Below are 23,436 nucleotides of genomic sequence, written 5' to 3'. Positions count from 1 at the left end.
GCTGACTAGACTGGGAAATCAAAACAAAAAGGCAACAGTTGCAAACTAATAGAATTTGTTATTGCCAGTTTATGTCTAGGTAATAATCAGGAATTGGATTTAATTCAATGAAGATTTTCATTTACTTAATGACAGGGGCTTCAATCTTCTGCACTGCAAGGTTCTCTACCCACAAAAACTGATAGAATATGCTCGATGCCAAGCCACACAACAAAAAATCCTGAATTTGTAACTAATGCAAACAATAAAAACTATACGAATGTAAAATGCAATCATTCAATATAAGCAATTTATTTGAATTAAGATTCAAAGTGTAAGAAACACGCTATAGCAATGAGTTACATTTATATTTATTTACCTAATTCCCAGTTAATATAGAGGTTCTTACCTTCATAGTTTTCTAAAGTATTGCTCATTTTTAACTGTTTTTGTGGACTCTTTCCTTTACTTTCACCTTTTCGTTTCCGCCTGCTTTCATTTCTATTGTCATCTGAATCAGAGTCTCTATCTACATTTCTCTTTGTATAATGAATTAAATTAATCAGATCTTCAATTTTTCCTCTATCACGATCTCGAGAGTGAGCAGACTTTCTTTTTGCAGCTACATTTTCATATTTTGATCCATTTCTTTTTCTAGCTTTTCTTCTTGAACAATCAGATTCATCTTCCAGGGGTTCATAATCTGAAACAGGACTGAACTGCTGAGGTTTACTATTATTGTCCATTATTTTCTTCACTTTAGAAATAGAAATCTGGTATGTTTCTGAACCAGAAATATAGGAATGCAAACAGCTCTCAAGATGGGATTTATTTTTAGGACCAGGATACAAAAATGTTTTCTCATCCAAGTTTCCTTTATATTGATGCAAAACAAATTCTTTATATTTACTGTATCGTTTAAAATAGTCATTTATATATTTTTCCATCAAAATATTCAAGTCAGACTTGGAATCTTTCCGAGAATGTACATATGCATAATGCAATGACTGGATAAATCTTGGAAGTTCTGGTATAGCTTCATGGGTTTCATCCAATACCATTGTATTCTCGTTTTTCTGATCATTTTTGTGCGCTATGTTCAGAATGGGATTAAAGGTGAACAAGAGAAAATTAGTAATCCCTTCAATAAACTTACACACACTTGCATTTGCTTAGTGGAATAAAAACATGCATTTTTACCTTACCCCATTATTTTACCTTAACAGGAACTAAGACAAAAAAATACCATGCTCAAGATCTATCTTGGAATTACTATTCTGCTTGTACATTAAGAAAAAAACCTGAGATATTTCTCACATGTTCATGTGAGGATAATGAGGATGATAGGCATGGAAAAAGAGGCTGTTTCAACACTAGCACTCTAAACAAGAAATTGACGTATCTTTGTATTATATGTGTATACCTGGTGTGAAACATACACACAAGGTATATGTGTATACCTGGTGTGAAAAAATTGCCTACAATACTGGACAGCTATTTCTTTATTCCAGTGTTTGTTACTGCTTTACTGGAAGATTAAATGTCTTGTTTTGTTGGTATGCAATGTCCTCAATGATTCTGGAAATAATTTTGAAAGGGACATAAAGCTTTTAAAGTAATAAATACTGTACCATTTACCACCACACAATTTCATTTATAAGTACTGTATTTTCAATTTACTTATCTATCAACAACCTGTTTTGTCATACCAAATTAATACATGCTTATTTTATACATTACACCCACGCCAGTGAAATGATCATCATTTGTACAATAGCTGTAATTATAGATTTTATTCTGAAACTTTAATTAGTTAACAAGCATTCTTAGATGTACTAACGAGATCAATACAGAAATATTTGCTTAACAGCTACCATCTAAAATAATTGCTATTTCTGAGTTAACAGATAATTTGTCAAGTAATGGGCACAGTATCAGATCAACCCAGAACATATTAAATATGAACAGTTAAACTTCAAAAATGTTTTTAATACATTGTAAGATAACAATTATGAGACTGTTCTAGACATATAAAGTTTAACATGTTAATTCTGAAATGTCAAATTTTTTCTTTTTCTAAACTTATGGTAAAGCAGGGTGGTGAAAGTGATATTATTTATTTATTTATAATGATAATTTATCATCCAAAGTGCTTACCCTTTATTTAATCTATCACTTCAATTCCAGTAGACATTTTTAATATAATAAATTTGACTCAGAGAACCATTGATGAAAGTAAGGCATCAGGGCTAGAAACCAAAAGACCATGAGTTCAGGTCCGCCATAAGTAGACATAAGGGCAACTGGATGACCTCAAGTCAAGTCATACCATTTTATTCCAGGAAGCAGACAATAGCAAACCATTTCCAAAATCTTGCAAGAAAATTGCAATCACTAGGAGTTAACAATGACGTCAGGCATATTTTTTTTTAAAATCTTCCCTTTAACTTGACCTGTTCACTCTTCTGAACCCACTTGGATTCAGTCTCCCTTTTGCTTTTCACTGACAACTAAGACTGTGACTAAGACTGCATGTTCTTCCTTGATAACCGAGGTAAGACAGAGGGTGAGGTTCTCTCTTTCTTGAATCAGCATTTAACTCTTCATGTTCCAGACAAAATTCACTGCGTTCTAGCCATTTTAAGAAGTAATCCCATTTCCTCATAAGAGGAAGACTTTACTGCAGATTTATTCTAAGGATACCACACTAACACTTTAATTAGTGTCAGGAAATTATACCAATAATCCCATAAGGCGGAAAACTGCTTTAGGAATGAGGAGATTGGCTTACAGCAAGCAAACTAGTTAGACACATTTAAATACATCAAATGCAGCATTTAAAACAAAGATATTCACAGAATTAACTAGGTTAGGTTTCTTTCAAGTTTTCACCACATTTTTCATTAGATAATTTCTTAGAGAAAGGAAAAGAAAATGTTTTGATTGTAATCTATCAGTACAAAGGGTTTTACCACCATCAAGTTTATCAAATTTGTTCAAATACTAAAAGTGATGAAAGCTCACTTACTGTAAGAAAAATCAGTTGCAACTATAATCTTTTGATAATAAGTTAACAAGTTTCCTACTTTGTGCCCTTTGCTGGGCAAGCATTCATGGCCACTAGAACACCAGCTTACTTTAGAGATGAAAATTAAGTCCGGCTTCATTATAGCCCAAGGCTAGATCTGCTAATTTTGGATTGCTGTTATTGTGTCAGAAATACAACAATAATTATCAATGGACATATCTCCACATTAAATATTGAAAAAATTACCTGAAGTCACTAAATTTCTAGGCTTCCGAAATAGAAACAACGCTTGCAAAACCCGAGGCCTTCCTGTTCGATTATCTGATTAAAAAAATAAAGGGGAGGATAATAAAGTTAAAATAAAAGTTAAAAGGTAGCAAAAATACTCACTCAAAGCAATTGCTCAAGAAAGACATAGTATTTGCATACCATATGGGGAAGCCATTTGATAAGGCGAAAGAAGCAACAGGTGTCCTCCATCTGCAAGTGGTTTTAAAATAACCTGCAAAGATATTTAAATTAGAAATGAAATTAAAGTATAGCCCAAGTTTTGTTCATGCTGCAATTTCAAAATTGTGCTGTTTTGAAATTTACAGTTCGTTCTACAAATATGCATATAGTGAAATTATAGAAAAAATCTATACTCACCAGGTTGTCAGTCTCTAGCTTCTGAAGTAAACCTTCCAAATTGCTTCCTGATCTAGTCTTTTCCACAACTTCGAACAGACTACAATACATTCCATTCTTAAACACTGAGAATACAGGAAAAAAATAGGAAAAAAATTAGCTGTCAATAAGCTATCTCATTGGGGAAAAGTTAGTCCAAAATACATCACGTAAGATGTTTTTATCTTTCATCCCTCAATAAACAATTCTATGGGAATAAATTTAACAAACAAATATATCTGCTTGAATAGGATAGGACTTGAAGGAAGGTATTCTACAGCAATGGGAAAGTAATCACTTTTGGAGAACTGTCCAATGCAAGTTCTACTTTATATTGACTCACAATGGCTCATGGCTCACTTTTCTAATCCCACAAGAGATTGGGGATGTGCCCTTCCCTGATTTTTTTTAATGTATCAAATATAACTCAAAGTAACCAATGTGATGTTGTGGACCATAGTCATTACTACGGTGTTCAAAATAGTTTGAGTTCAAAACAGCCTTCTAGAACGTTTTAAGCCTGAAACAATTTTTTTTTACTGTTACAAATCACATTATTTTTAAGTTTTTCTTCCTACACTGAGCCATGCAGTTGGAATGTTGCTAATGATTTTTTTTTTCTGTTCTAGACAGTATAGAAGGCAATGATAGTCCCTTTTCTGTTACTACTGATTTAGACTGGATGGACTGACCTAGTGGTTAGTTTAAAAGTGAAGCAATGTTGATCTAGGCAGCCCATAACACTGTAAGGAAGACATTCTAATCTGATTGCTACCAATGAGAGACAACTAAAAAGGCTTTAGATTGTAATTAACTGGATTGTTCCTCACTGCAGCTTTCTCTGTTGCTGGAAGTAAGTACACCTGATTGCTGATCTCCAAATTAAAACCCACTGAAGACTTAACTGAAATCTGGTCTTATTTTAAATGATAGCATAATGAAATATAATGGAATTGGTGATTTTCCTATTCCCTAGATCTTCAAATAAACTCGCTTAAGAATTTGAAAGTACATCTCCCCCAATCCGCTTGAATAAAGAAAAACCTGTTTGCTAATTTGGAAGAATTTTTTTTTTCAGTTAAGTGTTTTGTGAATCCTGTCAGCAACAACATAGTTAGGATCCCTTGCTAGATATACATACAAATTACTATGGTCTCTTTTTAAACAAATGGATGTCATTAAACATTCCAATTATTTGTCACCAACTCCAATTTATGACCAGTTACATACTCTTGCCTCCTAATTGGAGTTTTCTCCATTTGTGTTCTAACAATTATAGTACTACTCAATCTTTCTAAACTCTCAATTTGACAAATAATCTTTTTTTAAAAATAACTATATTGGTAAATCATGCTTTCCTTTACTTAGAAAAAGCTCTTACCTTCCCTTTCTCCCGAATAAGTTTCTTTAGCCAACACACGAGATGATATTTTCTGGGCCAATTTTTCAAAGCTCATTACCATTTCAACATCAAGCTTTTCAGGACTAATGGTCATAGAAGAAAAAAGCACAAGATTTCATTTCTCTTTTGTTTTAGCCAAAACTAGGGGTGTCAAACTCACGTTGTCATGGCAATGTCACGAGACATCAGGACTTTTCCCCCCTTTGCTAAATAAGGCACGGGCGTGGCCAGCGTGTGACATTAATGTCTGTGTGTTGCATTATTTTGAGAGGACAGCACATTTTTACACTGTTATACAAGCTGTACACCCACTACATTGTAGCCAAGTGGCATTTCTTCAGCATTGTCACATGAAAAGATATACAGTGATCCCTCGAGTTTCGCGTCCTCGAGCATTGCGAAAGGGCTATATCGCGAGGTTTCAACCCGGAAGTAAACAACACCATCTGCGCATGCGTGCCCTTTTTTTCTATGGCCACGCATGCGTAGATGGTGGAGTTTCCCCAGCTGGGAAGCAATAAGAGCAACGGGGTGGGCGGGGGAAGGCCGGGCGGCGCGCGCGCGCGGGGCCGCTTCCCAGCTGGGAAGCAATAAGAGCAACGGGGTGGGCGGGGGAAGGCCGGGCGGCGCGCGCGCGCGGGGGCCGCTTCCCAGCTGGGAAGCAATAAGAGAAACGGGGTGGGCGGGGGAAGGCCGGGCGGCGCGCGCGCGCGGGGGCCGCTTCCCAGCTGGGAAGCAATAAGAGCAACGGGGTGGGCGGGGGAAGGCCGGGCGGCGCGCGCGCGGGGGCCGCTTTCCAGCTGGGAAGCAGCGAGAGCAACGGGGTGGGCGGGGGAAGGCCGGGCGGCGCGCGCGCGGACAAGCGGCAGCAGCGAGGCGGCGGGGAAACCCCAATCTTCGGCTCCTCGCTGCTGCGGTGGAAGTAAAAACACCATCTGCGCATGCGCAGATGGTGTTTTTACTTCCGCACCGCTACTTCGCGAAAAATCGATCGTCGCGTGGGGTCCTGGAACGGAACCCTCGCGATGATCGAGGGACCACTGTACTTAAATATTTACAAAATGTGAAGGGGTGTACTCACTTCTGTGACATACTATATGCTTACTGTATTAATTTCCTCAATGAACTCCATCTTTATTTTATCTTGTATACAAGTTGGGGATATTGATAACTAAGAAAGCTAGCAATGCATTTTTAGCAGTTAAAAATAAAATTACTAGTGCTATGCACAGAACTACATTGTTCCAATGTTTCAAAATGTTAGATAATCTAATCCAATTCAAACTGACTTCAGGTTTGGTTATGAATACTTACAGTTTGCAGGGAAGCGTAGGGCGTTTTTCAGATATCAAAGCAGCATGACAAACAAGCTTTCCTTTGTTTAAAAGTAGCCCTTTCCATAAAGTATAGCTTGCTTTATCTACAATATAAAAGGACAAAAATATTCAAAATATTAATGTAATATTTCTAAAGGGGGGTTAATAATTATTAAGGCAGTTATATGCAGTGTTAAACCATCTTTGCTAACAGTAAGAATAGTCAGTATTGAATTTAACTCACATGATAATAACAATGACCAGAAATTCTATATAGATAAGCTAGCACAGAAGAGATAAATCTTCCTACTCTGTCTGACCTAATCTTAGTGTTAGTTTTTGTACAAACAGGGAAGAAACCTGATCAATTAGCTTATTTTTGCTTTTACTACTGAATAAAAATAAATAAAACTAATAATGATGTTTACTGTGTGTTTAGTAAGTAGAAAAACAATACATTCTATGAAATATTTATTTTATTGCCAACAGCAGCCAGTAGCACAAGAAGTAAACAGAAGGACATTTCTTCCCACTTCCAGGATTTTATCTAAAATGAGACAACATGGTGATGGGCATGAACATAACCATTCTTTGTCCATTAAATAAATGGACCACCTTCTGCAGCACAAATCCCAGCGACCGGTTAGGTCCCACAGAGTTGGCCTTCTCCAGGTCCCCTCGACTAAACAATATCGTCTGGCGGGACCCAGGGGAAGAGCCTTCTCTGTGGTGGCCCCGACCCTCTGGAACCAGCTCCTCCAGAGATTAGAACTGCCCCCACCCTCCTTGCCTTTCGTAAGCTTCTTAAAACCCACCTCTGCCACCAGGCACAGAGGAACTGAGACATCTCCCCCTGGGCCTATACAGTTTATGCATGGTATGTTTGTGTGTATGTTCCTTTTAATAAGGGGTTTTTAGTGACTTTTTAATTATTAGATTTGTTATGTATTGTACTATTATTGTTGTGAGCCACCCCGAGTCTACAGAGAGGGGCGGCATACAAATCTAATAAATAATAATAATAAATGGAATATCCTTAAATAGTTCCTTTCTATATCAGTAGAATAGTGTCATATTCATATCCCTAAGAGAGAAACTAGTGCAGGATCTTCTATTTAACAGCTTCCATCACTAATGTTTACTTATGCTGCAAAGTATTTTCCATATGCTACCTATCACTTTCACTGTCAAAATAGCCTATATGATCCAGAATCAAACATTTGTTTGGCCATCAATATCCCCCCCCCCCCCAGGCTTTTACTTTATACACTTCAATTTCCTGATTTAAAATAATTAATTGTGTATTTGCCTGAATACAAAAAAATTGAATAAAGCACCAATACAACCTAGAAATTATGGATTATGGACTTTTAAATTATGGACTTTAATATATGTAAAAGTCAGAATATAATTCTGGACATTATCTGCCCAATGAGTTTTACCCTTATTTCTTTTAGCATATCTCCTTATTGAATATAAGAACAATAAAACATTAGCATCTTTTATACTAGATTGGAACTTCCATTTGTATATCCACCAGAGGGGATTTTTGTTAGTTCCAAGGTTAGAGTGCTTAGACTGCTCAACATACATTAATACTTAGAGAGCACTGCACAACATGAGTTCTTCAGCCCAATTATGTTTTTAAAGTGTTTAGAGCCATCTCTGCTATGCTGCCATTGCCAGCTCCAATGCTTTGTCACTTTGCTAGGCACTGAACAGCTGATTGATGCTTCTGGTATTTCTTTGTGGCCCACAGGAATTTTTATTTTATCAATATAGCACTTTCCTTTCAACATGTTGCGCAGTGCCTCCAGTACAAAAGTTAACAAACACAAGAGCTAATTCATGGTGTGCTCAGTGCTTTACATAGCCACAGATTCCAGTTGAGTACATATGCAGTCAATTTATCTTTTATCATCTATTATCATTTATCTTCTGGTCACTGCATTGGTGAACTGCCTGAGAAGAACCGTTGAAACTTACCTGAACGGTCTTCTCGATGCACTGCAAGGAGAGTCCAACGTGGGTAATTCTCCAGTCTCATTGGAGGGACTGAGTTTTAATTTATACATTATGCAGGCACCGCCCCCTAGCCCACCAGTCATACATAAACGAAGGAGCAGTAAACTATAACTTTTTATTATTAAACAACTGGAAGGCAACAAGCCCGGTCAAAAACTTAACAATGTAAGGCGAGAAGGCCCTTGGTCCACCAACTGGGTGGGTTTTGGACTCTCCTTGCAGTGCATCGAGAAGACCGTTCAGGTAAGTTTCAACGGTTCTTCTCCAATGCACTTGCAAGGAGAGTCCAACGTGGGATGTACCCAAGACATAATAAACGGGAGGGAAATAGGTCCAAGGGCGTTCAAGTGGAACACACCCTCTGTAACACCCTCCTCCCAAAGGCTGCTTCCGCTGAAGCAAAAGTGTCAATCCGGTAATGCTTGATGAAGGTAGAAGGAGCTGCCCACGTGGCTGCTCTACAAATCTCTTCGATCGAAGCTTGAGTTGACCAGGCTGCCGAAACTGCCGCACTACGAGTCGAGTGTCCCGTTATTCCTTGAGGAATCGTCTGTCCGGACACCTTGTAAGCCTCAGCAATACACGCTCGTATCCAACGACTGATAGTTCGTGAGGACACCTTAGTGCCCGTGGCATGTGACGCAAAGGATACAAACAATGCTTCCGACGATCGGCAGTATTGTGTCCTACGGATATAAATTTTGATCGCACGTCTCACGTCCAGTTTATGCCATCTGAGTTCAGATGGATGCGTGCCATGTGTACAGAAATCAGGCAATACTATTTCTTGAGTCCTATGGAACCCAGAGTTCACTTTAGGGATAAATGAAGGGTCCAACCGGAGGACCACCCTATCCGGATGGAACAAACATAAATCAGGTCTTACCGATAGGGCCGACAACTCCGACACCCTTCTGGCCGAAGTGATGGCAACTAGAAAGGCCGTCTTTATGGACAGAAGGCGCATTGATATCGTCCTCAACGGTTCGAAAGGTGGAGCTGTCAAGGCTCTAAGCACCAAGGTAAGGTCCCAGGAAGGGAAACGATGGATAGCCGGCGGTCTAATGTTCGTCGCTCCTTTCAAAAAGTCCCGAATCCAGGGGTGGCGTGACAAAGGTCGGTAACAATCTGGACTTAAAAGCGTCGACAAAGCGGCCACGTGGCGGCGCAAAGTGTTAGGGGCCAAGCCCTTATCCAAACCCGCCTGAAGGAAGCTTAAAACAGTCCCTGGCAAGGCGGCTAAGGGGTCGATTTCCTGACCTGCGCAGAAAGTGCAGAACGCTGTCCAGGTGGACTGATAAATCCGCTGAGTAGCTGGCCTACGCGCAGCCTGCATGGTAGTGATGACCGAGTCGGGGAGCAGGAGGTGTCTCAGCCGGTCCCCTTCAAGTTCCACACGGTTAGACTCCACCATTGGGGATCTGGATGCGCAATGCACCCCTGGCTGAGGGCTACCTGATGATCTGGAATTCTCCACGGTGGGGAGATCGACAACTCCATTAGGTCCGAGAACCATGCTCGTCGAGGCCAAAAAGGAGCTATTAAGAGTACCTCGGCACGCTCCTGGATGATCTTCTGTAGGACCCTCTGAAGGATGCGAATCGGCGGAAACGCGTATAGGAGCCCCTTCGGCCATGGAAGGCGCAATGCATCTACTCCTTCCGAGCCCGGAGATGGGAACCGGGAAAAAAAACGGGGTAGCTGCGCGTTGTGGCACGTTGCGAACAGATCCAGAATCGGTGTGTCGAACCGAGAGATCAGGGTCCTGAATACAGTGGGGTCCAGTTTCCATTCTGCTGGATCCAGGGTCCTGCGGCTCAGCCAATCCGCCCATACATTCTCCTGGCCTGAGATATGCTCGGCCGAGAGAGAGGCCAGGTGGACCTCTGCCCATCTGAACAGGGAGTTGGCCTCCTGCATCAGACGGCCGGACCTCGTCCCGCCCTGGTGGTTGATGTAAGCGCGAGCGGAAACGTTGTCCGTTAGGACTAGGACATGGCTGCCCTGCACTAGATGAGCAAAGTCCAGCAGGGCGAGAGACACTGCCCTCAATTCCAAAAAATTGATATTGACGTTCTGTAAATCCCGAGGAGTCCACAGACCCTGTGCCACGTGAGATGCAAGGTGGGCACCCCACCCAAACAGGCTGGCGTCTGTTGTGAGCGTGATGAAGTCCTGAACTTGAAAGGGCGACCCCCTCTGGATAGCGGCTGAAGTCCACCATCGCAGGGACCTCCTGACTTCTGCAGGGAGAATCACCTGCTTTTTGGAATGGCCGATCTTCCTCCTTTGGTAGGGTAGGAGGAACCATTGGAGGGAACGAATGTGTAACCTGGCCCAGGGCACTACGTCTATGCAAGAGACTAGTGTGCCCAAGATCTTCGAGAGGAAGGCCAGGGAAGGTCTTGGTTGTAATGACAGTGTCTGTAGTAGAGTCCTGATAGTGGACTGTCTGTCCCTTGAGAGAAAAACCTGGCACAGGTCCGTGTCTATGATGGTGCCCAGATGAGCCAATCTGGTCGTTGGGGTTAAATGACTCTTTTCCAGGTTTATGGTAAACCCGAAAGTTCGTAGGGTCGTCAAGGTTAGATGGATATCCTGTTGCGCCCGGTCCCGGGACCTCGACAGAATTAGTATGTCGTCGAGATATGCCATGAGGCGCACTGACCGGTGTCTCAAGGTGGCCGTGAGGACGTCCAAAAGTTTGGTGAACGTCCTCGGCGCCGACGACAGACCAAATGGCATTGCTCGATATTGGTAATGAGAGCCGTTGATGAAAAACCGGAGGAATTGTCTGTGTTCCTGTAATACCGGTACATGGAGGTAGGCCTCCTTGAGATCGATGGAGGAGAGGAGGTCTCCCGGTCGTATGGATTGGAGTATAGACCTGAGGGAGTGCATTTTGAATTTTTGATAACGCACATACAGATTCAACCGTTTGAGATTTAGAATCAAACGGACCCCGCCCGAAGATTTGGGGACAAGGAAAACGATGGAATAGAAACCTGTTCCCCTCAGGTGGAAGGGGACCTCCTCTATCGCTTCTATCTCCAGGAGGTGCTCTATTTCCCGGTGCAACAGTGCCCTCTTTTGGGGGTCTGTCATTTGAGGGCAAGCAATGAAGCGGTGTGGGGGTACACGGAGAAAGTTGATCCGCAACCCCTGCGTTGCCGTGGCCACGGCCCAGGAGTCGAGGGATGCAGCCCTCCAAGCGTTGGCGAAGTGGAGGAGCTTGCCCCCCAGAGGGTAGGGTTCTGAAGAGTCACTTCCCACGTTTGGAACCCTTAAAATTGGAACCTCTGTAAGGACGGCGTCCCTGCTGGTAGGGCCTGCCTCGGTCTGCAAAGTACGGTCTGTCCTGGCGGAAGCCTCCCTGATTGAAAGAGCCCTGGGAGAATGTCCTCGAACCTTGGGAGACGGCTGAGGAGGGCTCGGCACGAAAGTTCTGCCGTCTATAGAATGGGGTGAAACGCCTCTCTCCCCTCCTGTTTGACCTGGGGAGCACCTTCTTTTTGTCCTTATCCTTGATAAGGACCTTTTCAAGAGAATCGCCAAACAACTGTTCCCCTTGGAACTTGGCTGAGGCTAGGCGCCATTTTGATTTTACGTCCGCCTGCCAGCTTCGCAGCCAAATTAATCTCCGGGAGGACAAGGACGATGCTAGTGCCCGAGATGCAAACTTGGCCGCGTCCATCGTAGCGTCGGCGGAGAACTCCGTTGCCGCCAGCAGTTTATTCAAGTCCTGACGGAGCTTGCCATCCTCCTGGCTAGTCCGTGATTGCATGTCCTGTATCCACAGGATAGTTGCCCTATTAAAAAATGAGGCAGCCAAAGCTGCTCGCAGGGCCCAGGCGGCCATTTGATGTGTTTTCATAACCACAGTCTCGGCTCTTTTGTCCTCCGCTTTCAGTCCTTCAGAAACCTCAGAGGGGACTAAGGCGTTAGACACCAAGCTTGCCACAGGAGAGTCTATGGTTGGTGGTGTTAGAAGAGATTCCATTTCCTGATCGAAGGTGTAATATTTTCGATCAATCAAAGAAGGCCCCTGCGCTGCTGCTGGTGCCTCCCAAGGTCTCTTAATATTATCAAGGAAAATATCCGATGAGGGGATGGTTTCTGGCTCCTTCTTTGGTACCGAAAGCAAGACCCCCTTTGAAGCTTGTGCAGCGGCATCTGTAGGCAACTTCCCCTCTCCTGCCCCTTCAAACACTAGCTTAGCCTTATCCAGCATGATCCGAAACAGAGAGGGCTTAAAAAGTCCAACCATGCTCGGTGGCTCGGGAGGTTGCTCATCCCCCGACAATCCCTCACCTTCATCACTTTCCTCCTCTCTGAGGTACAAGTCTTCCTCCATGGAGCCCTGAAAGGAGGCTGGAGCCGGAGGGGCCCAGACATTCCTCTGCCTCTGTGGGACAGGGGGCATTGGGGCCTGTTGTTGAGCTCCCACTGTGATGCCCTGGGCATAAACACTGCTTATTAGATCTTGGAGGTGTGGAGGCATGTTCTGCCAAGTGTCAAAGGAACTCCTTAGACCCACAGCAGATGGTGTAAAGGTGGCTGTGGCCTGGCTAAACTGCCCTCCAGAAATGTTCTGTTGAGTAAGCTGACCTCCTGGAGTAAGTAGGGGGCGTTCAGGCGACCAATCTCGTTCCGTTGCCGAGCCTGCGACCCCAGCTATTCCTGTTAAGGGGGAGGCCGGGGGGGCTGTGGGCCCCAACAGCAAATTAGGCTGAGACAGCACTGTAGATTGTTGTCGCTGAGAGACTTCTAATTGTCTCTCCAAAGCACGAATCCTCTTCTCTGCCTCCTTCAGTGAGGCACTCTGAGAGGTCTTGGCCTTGGCCTTTTCCACATGAGGCCTTTCCTTGGGGGTAGCGGGCCGGATGGATGTGGCCACCTCCTCCCCCGAGTGAGCAGAAGCATCCGTCATTGTAATCACTCACAAACCTGACCGTAGAAACCAAGGCCTTTTGTGCGATCACGCAACCGATATCTCTCAACAACTCTCTCAAAGAGAAATGTCTTTACGGCTGCGTGTCTCTGGGCAGAACAGGGGCGTGACCAGGAGCAATTTACAAGGTCGCTTCCAGACCATGTCACCGAAAAATGGCTGCCGCGCCGTTGCCATGGCAACCGGCGCGACGCTAACGGCCTTTCCCGCTCATTCCTGCTGAGAGGTAACTAAAGATGGCGGCCGCGCCGTTGTCAAGACAACCGGCGCGCATTTCCAAGGCCGCTCCTGTTCTGAGGCTTCGGTAAGAGGCCGTTCCGTTCTTCCCCTGCTCGCCCTGTCGGTCGCCTCTTTTTTTCCCTGGCTCAGGTCTATTCGTCGGGAGGGGCAGGCCCCTCCCAACGGCAACCGCCTCCACCGCCGGGAGCGACCTCGGAGGCCGGGAACCCGGTTGCCCTGATTAAACAGTTCTTTCCCCCCCCACAGACGCTACACGCTGTCAGTGAGTTTGAAGGAAAGAGGGGGGGGGCAGGGCACACAAGCAGCTATTAGAACCCACGGAGGGCCTAAATAGCTGTTGCAAAGGAGGGAGCCATCCAAAGTACCTGCAGAAAAACAAAAGGAAAAAGGAAGAAAAAGCATTAGTATCAGTTTCAAATTTTTAATACTAACACTTCAATACTATTTTTAATACTTTCTGAAGAGAAAACTCAAAAAGGTCCCTTTACTGCGACTGAGTTTTCATGACTGGTGGGCTAGGGGGCGGTGCCTGCATAATGTATAAATTAAAACTCAGTCCCTCCAATGAGACTGGAGAATTACCCACGTTGGACTCTCCTTGCAAGTGCATTGGAGAAAATAACAAATACAGAAAAGACACTGCAGGAGTATCCAAGCGTAAGTTGACTTCTGTCTATCTGCCTAGTGACTGAGTTGGTACAATTTCTTGGCCATGCTTCCTCTGCTCAACAAAGGCATAGCTCTCCAGTAAAATGTTGATGATGGTGACCACCCCCGGATCCTGGATGCTTGCGTTACCCAAGGGGCCATTGTGGCTGCACTCCTAGTCCAGTATGTCATTATCTGCCCTGGTACAGCTCTGGCCTTAAGTTCATAGACCTTTGCAATGCACGCCTTCAACCACCAACCTACAATGGAAGAAGTCACCTTCCTGCCCATGGTTGAAGTCTGGAATGAGATGAACAAGGATTCTGTTTTCTTAAAGGATAATATATCTGCAGAGACCCCTCCTGAGGTCCAAAGTGTGCCATCTTTTCTCCAGGGGGTGATTAGGTTCCAAGAAGAAATCAGGTAGAATAATCTTCTGGGCTCTATGGAACCAGTTTAACTTGGGCAGAAAGGAGGGGTCCAAGCACAGAATAACCCTATCCTAATGGAAGATGCAAAGATCCTCATGCACCAAAAGGGCCACTAATTCAGAGATCCTCCTAGCTGAAGTGATAGCCACAAGGAAGGTGACCTTAAGGGTTAAGAACCGGAGACTAGTGGTCCTCAATGGCTCGATTGCCGTGGATGTGAGGACCTGTAGTACCAAGGTAAAGTCCCAGATGGGGTATCTATGTACCACAAGGGGTTTCAGGTTAGTGGCTCCTTTAAGAAATCTGCACACCTTCGGATGTTGAGTGAGGGATTCTCACATTTCAATACTGTGGACAGTGCCGCCACCTGCCGATGGAGGGTATTGGAAGACAACCCCTTGTCCAGCCCTTCTTGTAGAAAGTCCAGGATCTCTGGGACTGATGCCGAGGTGGGATCAATGTGTCCCTTGACGCACCAGTGACAGAACACAGTCCATGTAGCATTATAAATTTGATTTGTCGAAGGCTACCTGGAAGCCTGAATAGTGTATCTCCTTCCTAGAGAAGTTGTCCTTCCTCAGGAGGTTCCTCTCAAGTGGCAGATGGTCAATTGGAGCCACTGAGGCTCTGGATGGAGCACAGCCCCCTGCCTGAGAGAAATCCTGTCCTGGGGAATCCTCCAGGGTCGAGATACTGAGAGATTGACCATATCTGTACACCAGGGGAGTCTGGGCCAATGAGGGGCATTAAGAAGGACCTCCAGCCTCTCCGCTAACACCTTTCTGATCACCCTAAGGATAAGGGGAAGAGGAAGGAAGGTGTAAAGCAGACTCCGAGGCCAATGGCTGTAGAGTGCATTGACTCCTTACTCCCCCGGGGCTGCAAACCTGGAAAAGAACCTCAGCAACTGGGCATTCGTTGGATGGGCAAACAAACCCACGATCGGGTGGCCAAACTTTTTAGACAGTTCTTTGAAAAAATCCAGATACAGGCATCACTCGGAATGGTCTGTTGTCGTCCTGCTCAGCAATCTGCCTGAACATTTGTCAATCCTGGTATGGGCTCTGCTGATGGAGAGCATGTGCCTCTCTGCCCAGAGCCCCAATTTCTTTGCCTTGCATATGAGGGATCTGGAGGGGCTGCCGCCCTCGTGATTTATGTGGGCTTTGGTGGCCACACTGTCTGTTAAAACCAGAACATGGCAGTCTGCAACAGCATCGTGTAAGCAGCAGAAAGCCAACTGGACTGATATTATTTTTTTAGATCTACCAGAGATCACCTCCCCTGGATCATCTGTGACTGGAGGTTGACTCCCCAGCCAAATAGGCTTGCATCTGATGTTATAGTTATGCGTTGGGGTTCCCTGAATATGCATCCCTTCTTTATGGCTGTGAAGTCCACCAGTGAAGGGATTGAAAGACTTTCAGTGGAACTCATACTCTGATCTTGGAGTTGCTGCTGTTGGTTCTCCAGTGTGGCGGAAGAAACTATTGGAGAGTCCTGGCATGCAGACAATTGTGATGCAAGAGATCATCTTTCCTAGGAGCTGTGACAGGAGAGTAGGGAGCATTGACTCTACTGACCGGATCCGTTCCACTAAGTATCTTACTGTCCTGGTGGTCCTAGGAAAGATAAATCTCACGTGACCTGGAGTCTAACACCATGCTGAGATGAAGAAGGCGAGTGGTGGGAATCAGGTGATTCTTTTCCATATTTACTGAAAATCCATGTCTCTGAAGAGTCTGGATCACGGTTTGGTGATCCTCTGTCACTTGAGACAAGGAAGACGACTGTATCAAAATGTTGCTGCCAACAGTTTTGTGATGGTTCTGGGAACCTATGACAGGCCAAATGGCAGGAGCTGGTACTGAAAATGGTGTCCTGTGTAACAAAATTACAGGAAACTTTGGTGGGAAAAATTGATAGATACATGGAGGTAAGCCTCCTTCAGGTCCACAGACATTAACAGATCATCCTCTAGGATGCAGCCCAAGAGGGAGTGCAGGTACTGCATCTTGAAATGTTTGTACACATGTTGAGTTTCCTGAGATCTAACTCTACTGTACTAAGAAAAGAATCAAATAAAATCCCAGTCCTTCCAGAAATGATCTAATACTGGACCTTTGAAATGGCTACTTGATCAGAGGTTGTCGCCTGCCTCTGTCACAGAAGGTAGACCTGCCTTGAAAATGGTCGGAACTCTGGGAATAGTTCCACTGAAACTGTGGAGCGTTGGTATCAGCTGATCAAAATGGCTGCCTTTGGAAATAAGATGATGGTTTACGGTCCACATGCCTGTGCATAAATGGCATCACTATCCTCCTTTCCTTATTCTCTATGAGGATGGGATCTAGGGCCTCCCCAAAGAGATTAGAACCCTTGTAGGGATTTGTCCGCACGTCGGGCTGCCATTGGCAGAGCCACAAGAGGTGACGTGATGTAACAGTTAAAGCCAAGGTTCTGAATGTGAATTTAGCTGTGTTGTGTTGCGGTTGCTGAAAATTTGGTGGCTGCCACCAACTTGTTTGCATCTTGGTGCAGCCTGGTTTTCTCAGGGGGCAGCCTCACTTGCATCTGGCACAGCCAGAGCAAGGAGGCTTGGTTAAAGAAAAAGGCAGCCATTGCTGCTCTAATTACCCAGGTGTCCGGCCTGGTGCATTTTGTGGAAGGACACTTCTGCCTTCCTATCCTCTGCCTTTAAGTCTTCTACGATGTTGGTAACTATAGGAGCTCCTTGAGGTACACTATAAAGCCACTGGGAGTTCCAAGGGAACCAGTTTGGTTCCACTGCCATTGAATCACATCAGCAAACAGTTTGTTCTGTGGTTGGTTATGAAAACAGCCCTTCATAAAGGTCTGGAATGCCCTGGTTGATGTTTTGGCCTTATAAAGTAATGATTTGAATAAAGAGGGGGGGGGGAATACCAGTGAAGGCAGGCTGGTCAGGTATCAGCCCCTCATCATTCAAAAATTCCTGGTCTCTCTCCCCCATGAGTGAATTCTCGCTGCACAGGGAGATGTATGGCGAGGTAGTCCCCTGCAGTGATGGCAGATGTGCCAGGATCTGGGTATACAAGCTGGGCAAAAGGGGGTGATAATGGCCCCTCTGTTGCAGACCTACCACTATCCCCTGTGATATAGTCTCAGCAATGAGATTTTGTATAGCCTGAGATAGCCCAGGCCCTCAGCCCTCCCCTGACTAGAGTCTCACTGCTGTAGGGGTAAAGGCTGCTTCTGGAGTGGAACCTCTGAAAATAAGAGGTTGATTCCATTGCTGCATATTCTGAGCTGGGAAATGGAACAAGGTCCTCCTCATAGCAGGCTGTCTGAAATGGCTGTAGCTCAGTGGCACTGTCTGCATTGCCTCAATGAACTGAGGAGAAAGCTCAGGCTGTGGAAAGCAGGAAAAATCCAACTACCCCAATGAGGCCCTTGACATCTATCAGCCCCCGCCTGCCTTCGGGCTTTGGCAAAATGTTTTTATCAATGCCTTTTGGCGCCTTTTGGCATCCCTGTCTGAGGCAATGGAATCCTTTGGGGGCACAGGGGTTTCTCCTTTGTTTGAGGTCCCTTTGGTGGCTGATTTGAACTCCCAGGACCATGTCCTCCCTGGCAGCTCCTGACTGGTGGAAAGTTCAGTCTGGCTGCCAATCTCAGTCAATGATCATTCCACCATCTTGCAAGAAGAGATAGACCATTACAGGCCGTTCTGCAATAAAGTTAGCTCGAATTTGAAAAGAGAACAGCCTCCTAGGTTAGAAAGGCAGGCAATCTGCAAGGCTAGTGCTAGGGACAATAGGAGTGGAGGTGGCTGCGCCGGACACACCAGGTAAAAGGCCAGCACACTCACTATGGTTGTGAGGCAAAATGGCGCGAACCAGCAAATTGGCACTTTGGGGCTCCAAGTAAGGCTTGCAATCCCAGCACATTCACCACAGCTGTGAGATAAAATGGTGTAAACCATTCAAATGGCTCTTTGGCGCCGCAAGGAACGCAGCGATCCTCGGAGTGTAACCTGACTGATCGAGCAATGACTCCGGAGCTGCCACTAATGCTGAGCTCTTCAGGTGGTGGTGGTCTTGCCAGCAGACCGAGGAGACCAGCGCACACACCGGCAACAGCTATTAGAGGGAGCAGGCAACCACAAACTTGAAAAAGCTGCAAATAGCCAGGCTGATATCCAAAAATGCTACCTCTCTGCAGAGTCCTGGGGTGGTTACGGTCATGCCGGCAAACCAGGAAAGACCAGCACACTCACTGGCAGCTATGGTGTGGGGGGAGTGCTGAAACTCCACTAGACGTCGAGAAAGAAACTCCTTGTGTGCCTGCTCCCCTGAATTCCAGTAGAATGTGATGATAGATAAGCCAAGCAAAAGAAATAAGTCTGAGTTGTAGAGTTGGTATTCCATCTCTTTAGGTTATACTCAGTCAAAAAACTGGGGCTCAGCCGAGAAGCGGAGGCATGGCCAAGAAATTGTAACAACTCAGACACTGGGCAGATAGATAGAAGTCAACCCATGCTTGGATTCTCCAAGCAGCACAGTGGAGAATGTTCTTTCTTTTCCTAACTGAAGAATTTACATAAATTAAATATAATGGATTACAAAATGTACTTTAAAATAGATTGCTTCCCAGTCAAGTATTTAAAATATCTTAAAGCTTTAACAATAACTGATATGGAAAACAGCAACACTCTCTTTCCAGTTTACATTCCAGCCTAATTCTAGCTCCCAAGTTTCCTATCCTTCTACAGAAGACACTTTTAACCCAAAGTCTTCCAGGAACTGCAGTCCAGGAACCAGGTCACAGAAGGCAAGGGAAAACCCAACCAGGCACCTACCCCCAGTCAGTGGAAAAACTGTCCTCCATGGAACCAGCCCCGGCGCTCAAAAGATTGGGGGCAACTGGCCTAAAATATATATCTATCTTTAAATCGAATAGAAAAATAGAATAGAATAATAGTCGAAAGTGACTTTAGAGGTCTTCCAGAGGCAGGTTGTTCCACTGATTAATTGTTCAAACTATCAGGAAATTTCTTCTTAGTTCTAAGTTGCTTCTTTCCTTAAGAAGGCTACCTCTAGAGGTATCCCTCATTTAGTAAACTGACTTGCACTGCTAAGTGACACTGTTAAAAGACACCAAACTGTTGTATCAATCATAAATATGCATTAGTTGTAAAGCACCTAAATCACAATCATGTAACTCTGGAGATGCTGCAACAGTCATCAATTTGAAGACTGGACATGAATCTATTTTTTCAACACTATCATAAATTCAAACCGTTGCTAAATGAAGAATTAATCAAGGACTACCTGTACCCAAATTATGATTTCAGGCAATAGCCCACAATTTTATTTAGTAATTGAATTCTTACCAGTACTCTTATCCATACTAGAAGTCTTTGATCTATAAGCAAAGTAAATACAGTTATAATTTTAAAAATAATTCATTTTATTGTATGTAATAAATCTAGATTTTATAGAATAACTGTATACAATTTATAAAATATTTTTCATATAGAAAAAATGAAAGAATAAACTTCAATATTTCATTGACCACCCATCAGCTACTTCTATACCTTTCAAAACATTATGAAGATAATGGACGTTTTTTGATTAAAGGTCATGTTAAAGTTACGTCTTTTTTAACACTGCAGTTAGCTAAAGGTCTTAAGTCATTTGCAGGAAAAGGCATTAGTTCTTGTTTGGGTTGTATGAGTGTTTTTAATTAAGGGTTTTTAACTGTTTTGCTTTTTTAATCTTTGGATTTGTATTCTGTATTCCTGTTGTGAGCCGCTACGAGTCCTTGGAGAAGGGCGGCATACAAATTGAATTAATAATAATAATAATCATCATCATCATCCTTCCGAGGTGGATAAGATGAGGATCCGGATTGTGGGGGCAATATGCTGGCTCTGTTAAAAAGTGCTATTGCTAACATATTGTAAGCAGTCCTGAGTCTAAGGAGACGGGCGGCATTAAAAAAAATCAAATAAATAAATACCGTATTTTCCGGCGTATAAGACGACTGGGTGTATAAGACGACCCCCTAACTTTTCCAGTTAAAATATAGAATTTGAGATATACTCGCCGTATAAGACTACCCCTCTTCTGACGCACACCAAATAAAAAGGTAGTTAGGTTTGTGAAAGGAAACATTGTCAAAATTCACTCTGGGCTTTTCTTCCCGTTTACAACAGGCACTTGCAGGCCTGAAAAATATAATTATTAAAAATATAATCTTTAAAAATAAGGGGTGAATTTATTTTTTTCAAACCCCAGTGAAAGCCTGGTTTTTTTTGGGGGGGGGGGGCTGTCTCCACTTATTCATTTATCTCCTGCCCCTTCGTGAAATGCTGAACTGAATCATTTCTAGACTCTGTGCAGTTTAATAGCAAAATTGTGCATGCTATTTCTAGGAGGAAAGCATTCCATTCAATGGGAATTGCATTGAGAAGACATTATAGATGCATTAAATGTCTGCGTTGTATTTTTAGAAATGCAAAGGGTAGTCAGTGATCAACACTGTTGCTATGGGTGGGGGGAAAGTACTGGTTTGCCCTGAAACAATGGAAAATACAATGCAGAAAGGTATGCTGTGAAGGGACAAACAAATGAGGAAGGAGACCGTAGCTACAAACACAGACTGGAGATATATACAGCAGAAAAAAAGGAAGGAAGCCAAATATTAATAATTATAATACGTAATATTGTGATTAGTTTTGGTTTTTGCTTAACAATAGTATATGGCCAATATACTTGTAAACCACAGTATATAGCATAGCGGTACCTGTGAATCATTTAACAAGCCAAAGTTAAACGGCAGGAACTGCGGGGTGTAGCCGGCGTACGCTCCGGCTAACGAGCCCTTGCTGCAGCTATCCGCCGCTTCTTTCTTCTCCACCTCGCCTCAGCTACTCCCGCCGCCACCTTTGCTCTCCCTGCCGGGCAAGAGGCAAAGGCGGCGGCGGGAGTAGCGGAGGCGAGGCGGAGAAGAAAGAAGCGGCGGATAGCTGGCGAGGCGCCAGCTAGAGGGCTGGACCCCGCCGCTTTGCCACCGCTCCCGCCGCCGGCTTTGCTGGGGTTGAGCGCCACGCCCGGCGGCAGGAACTGCGGGGGGTAGCCGGCGTAACGAGCCCTTGCTGCAGCTATCCGCCGCTTCTTTCTTCTCCGCCTCGCCTCCGCTACTCCCGCCACCACCTTTGCTCTCCCCGCCGGGCAAGAGGCAAAGGCGGCGGCGGGAGTAGCGGAGGCGAGGCGGAGAAGAAAGAAGCGGCGGATAGCTGCGGCAAGGGCTCGTTACGCCGGCTTCCCCCCGCAGTTCCTGCCGCCGGGTGTGGCGCTCAACCCCAGCAAAGCCGGCGGCGGGAGCAGCGGCAAAGCGGCGGGGTCCAGCCCTCTAGCCGGCGCCTCGCCAGCTATCCGCCGCTTCTTTCTTCTCCGCCTCGCCTCCGCTACTCCCGCCGCCGCCTTTGCTCTCCCCGCCGGGCAAGAGGCCGGGCGAGCAGGCCGAGGCGCTGGAACGGCGGGCAGGTGGCGCTCAGCACCCGGAATCCCGTCTTCTCGCTACCGCCCGAGCTCCCTCCGGAGCCTGCCGCCGCCGCGCTTCCTCCGCCGGTCGAGGAGTATCCGGTGTATAAGACGACCCCCCACTTTGGAAAAGATTTTCAGGGGTTAAAAAGTCGTCTTATACACAGGAAAATACGGTAATCGTTTTTAAGAATGTCAACAAAACAACAAATCCCAAAGGGAAACTATGGAATCCTTTAAAATAGAATGTACAAAATTATCCAAATAATTCTACATAAATATACTGAATACATTAATCATGAAGCATTAAATATGAGGAAATAATATGAATTATCTTTTACAGAGGGATGTTCCAAACTTAACAAACCAAGAATCTCAACCACATCCAGCCAAAACAAATTTATATAACCTGAACTTCAATGAGTCAAACTGAGGACACTAAGGATTTTATTAACAGGAAGCTCATTTGGTAGTTCAGTTATCATTAGATTGCATTTTTAAGTTTCTTTGTTTCCCAGAACATGCTCACGATTATAATTAGGTTTTTGGAGGCCTTCCATTTCTAATTCTTAGCAAATCACTTAAGTTATTACAAGTTAAATAGTTTGTCACTACTTTGTTGAAAATTCTGAAATTCATTTAATGCTACATAGGCAAATCAATGCAAAAACCTGAATTCATCACTTTCCATATAGTAAACTGTTTTTAGAGTTGAAGGGAGCCTTGTCACTACTATTTAGGGAGAATTTATAATATACCTGTTCTCACAAATAGTACTAGTTGCTTTAAAAGAGTATAAGGGATTTGAACAGTATATAAATGGTTTGATTAAATAAAGACCATAAATTTTAACTTAATATTTTACACAGAATTTTTTAAAATATAAATAAAGCTTTACTCACCTTACATGAGGCAAGTACTTTTGCATTTTTTCATCCTTGTACAAAAATGATACAACAGCATATGGACAGATCTGTCTTGGTCTTTGCCTGATATCATGAACTTGATATTCATAGAAGTAATACTGGAAAAAATGCATAACAAATAACTTTGTCTGAAATTTACTAAACTCAACTCAATTCACTGATCATCTCCTAGTTTGCTGAAAATTACACCAGTGATGAGCAGTCTAGAGTAGCCTTATCAGGGAGATGGATGGAATATAAATTTAATTAATTAATTAATTTTAAAAAAATGTGGGGGGGAAATCCATTTGTCAAA

The 23,436-nt window shown here is 44.1% G+C and overlaps 1 protein-coding gene across 7 annotated transcripts in view; it reads right to left on the bottom strand.

The window, feature by feature from the left end:
• TASOR (transcription activation suppressor) overlaps positions 1–23,436 on the bottom strand; it is an 87,594-nt gene that overhangs the window by 40,139 nt on the left and 24,019 nt on the right. For all 7 annotated transcript variants that reach the window (XM_070738487.1, XM_070738488.1, XM_070738483.1 and 4 more), the window contains exons 7-14: positions 23,118–23,239; positions 20,061–20,092; positions 6,390–6,495; positions 5,055–5,158; positions 3,656–3,759; positions 3,437–3,509; positions 3,254–3,328; positions 389–1,072 (exon numbers count right to left, since the gene is read on the bottom strand). In XM_070738487.1, the coding sequence (XP_070594588.1) occupies positions 389–1,072; positions 3,254–3,328; positions 3,437–3,509; positions 3,656–3,759; positions 5,055–5,158; positions 6,390–6,495; positions 20,061–20,092; positions 23,118–23,239 (1,300 nt within the window). The remainder of the gene's footprint in view (positions 1–388; positions 1,073–3,253; positions 3,329–3,436; positions 3,510–3,655; positions 3,760–5,054; positions 5,159–6,389; positions 6,496–20,060; positions 20,093–23,117; positions 23,240–23,436) is intronic.

The sequence above is a fragment of the Erythrolamprus reginae genome, chromosome 2 (assembly GCF_031021105.1).
Source record: "Erythrolamprus reginae isolate rEryReg1 chromosome 2, rEryReg1.hap1, whole genome shotgun sequence".
In the NCBI taxonomy this organism is placed as follows: Eukaryota; Metazoa; Chordata; class Lepidosauria; order Squamata; family Dipsadidae; genus Erythrolamprus; species Erythrolamprus reginae.
The sequence above is the reverse complement of the archived record's forward strand: the minus strand, read 5'-3'. Positions and strand labels throughout refer to the sequence as shown.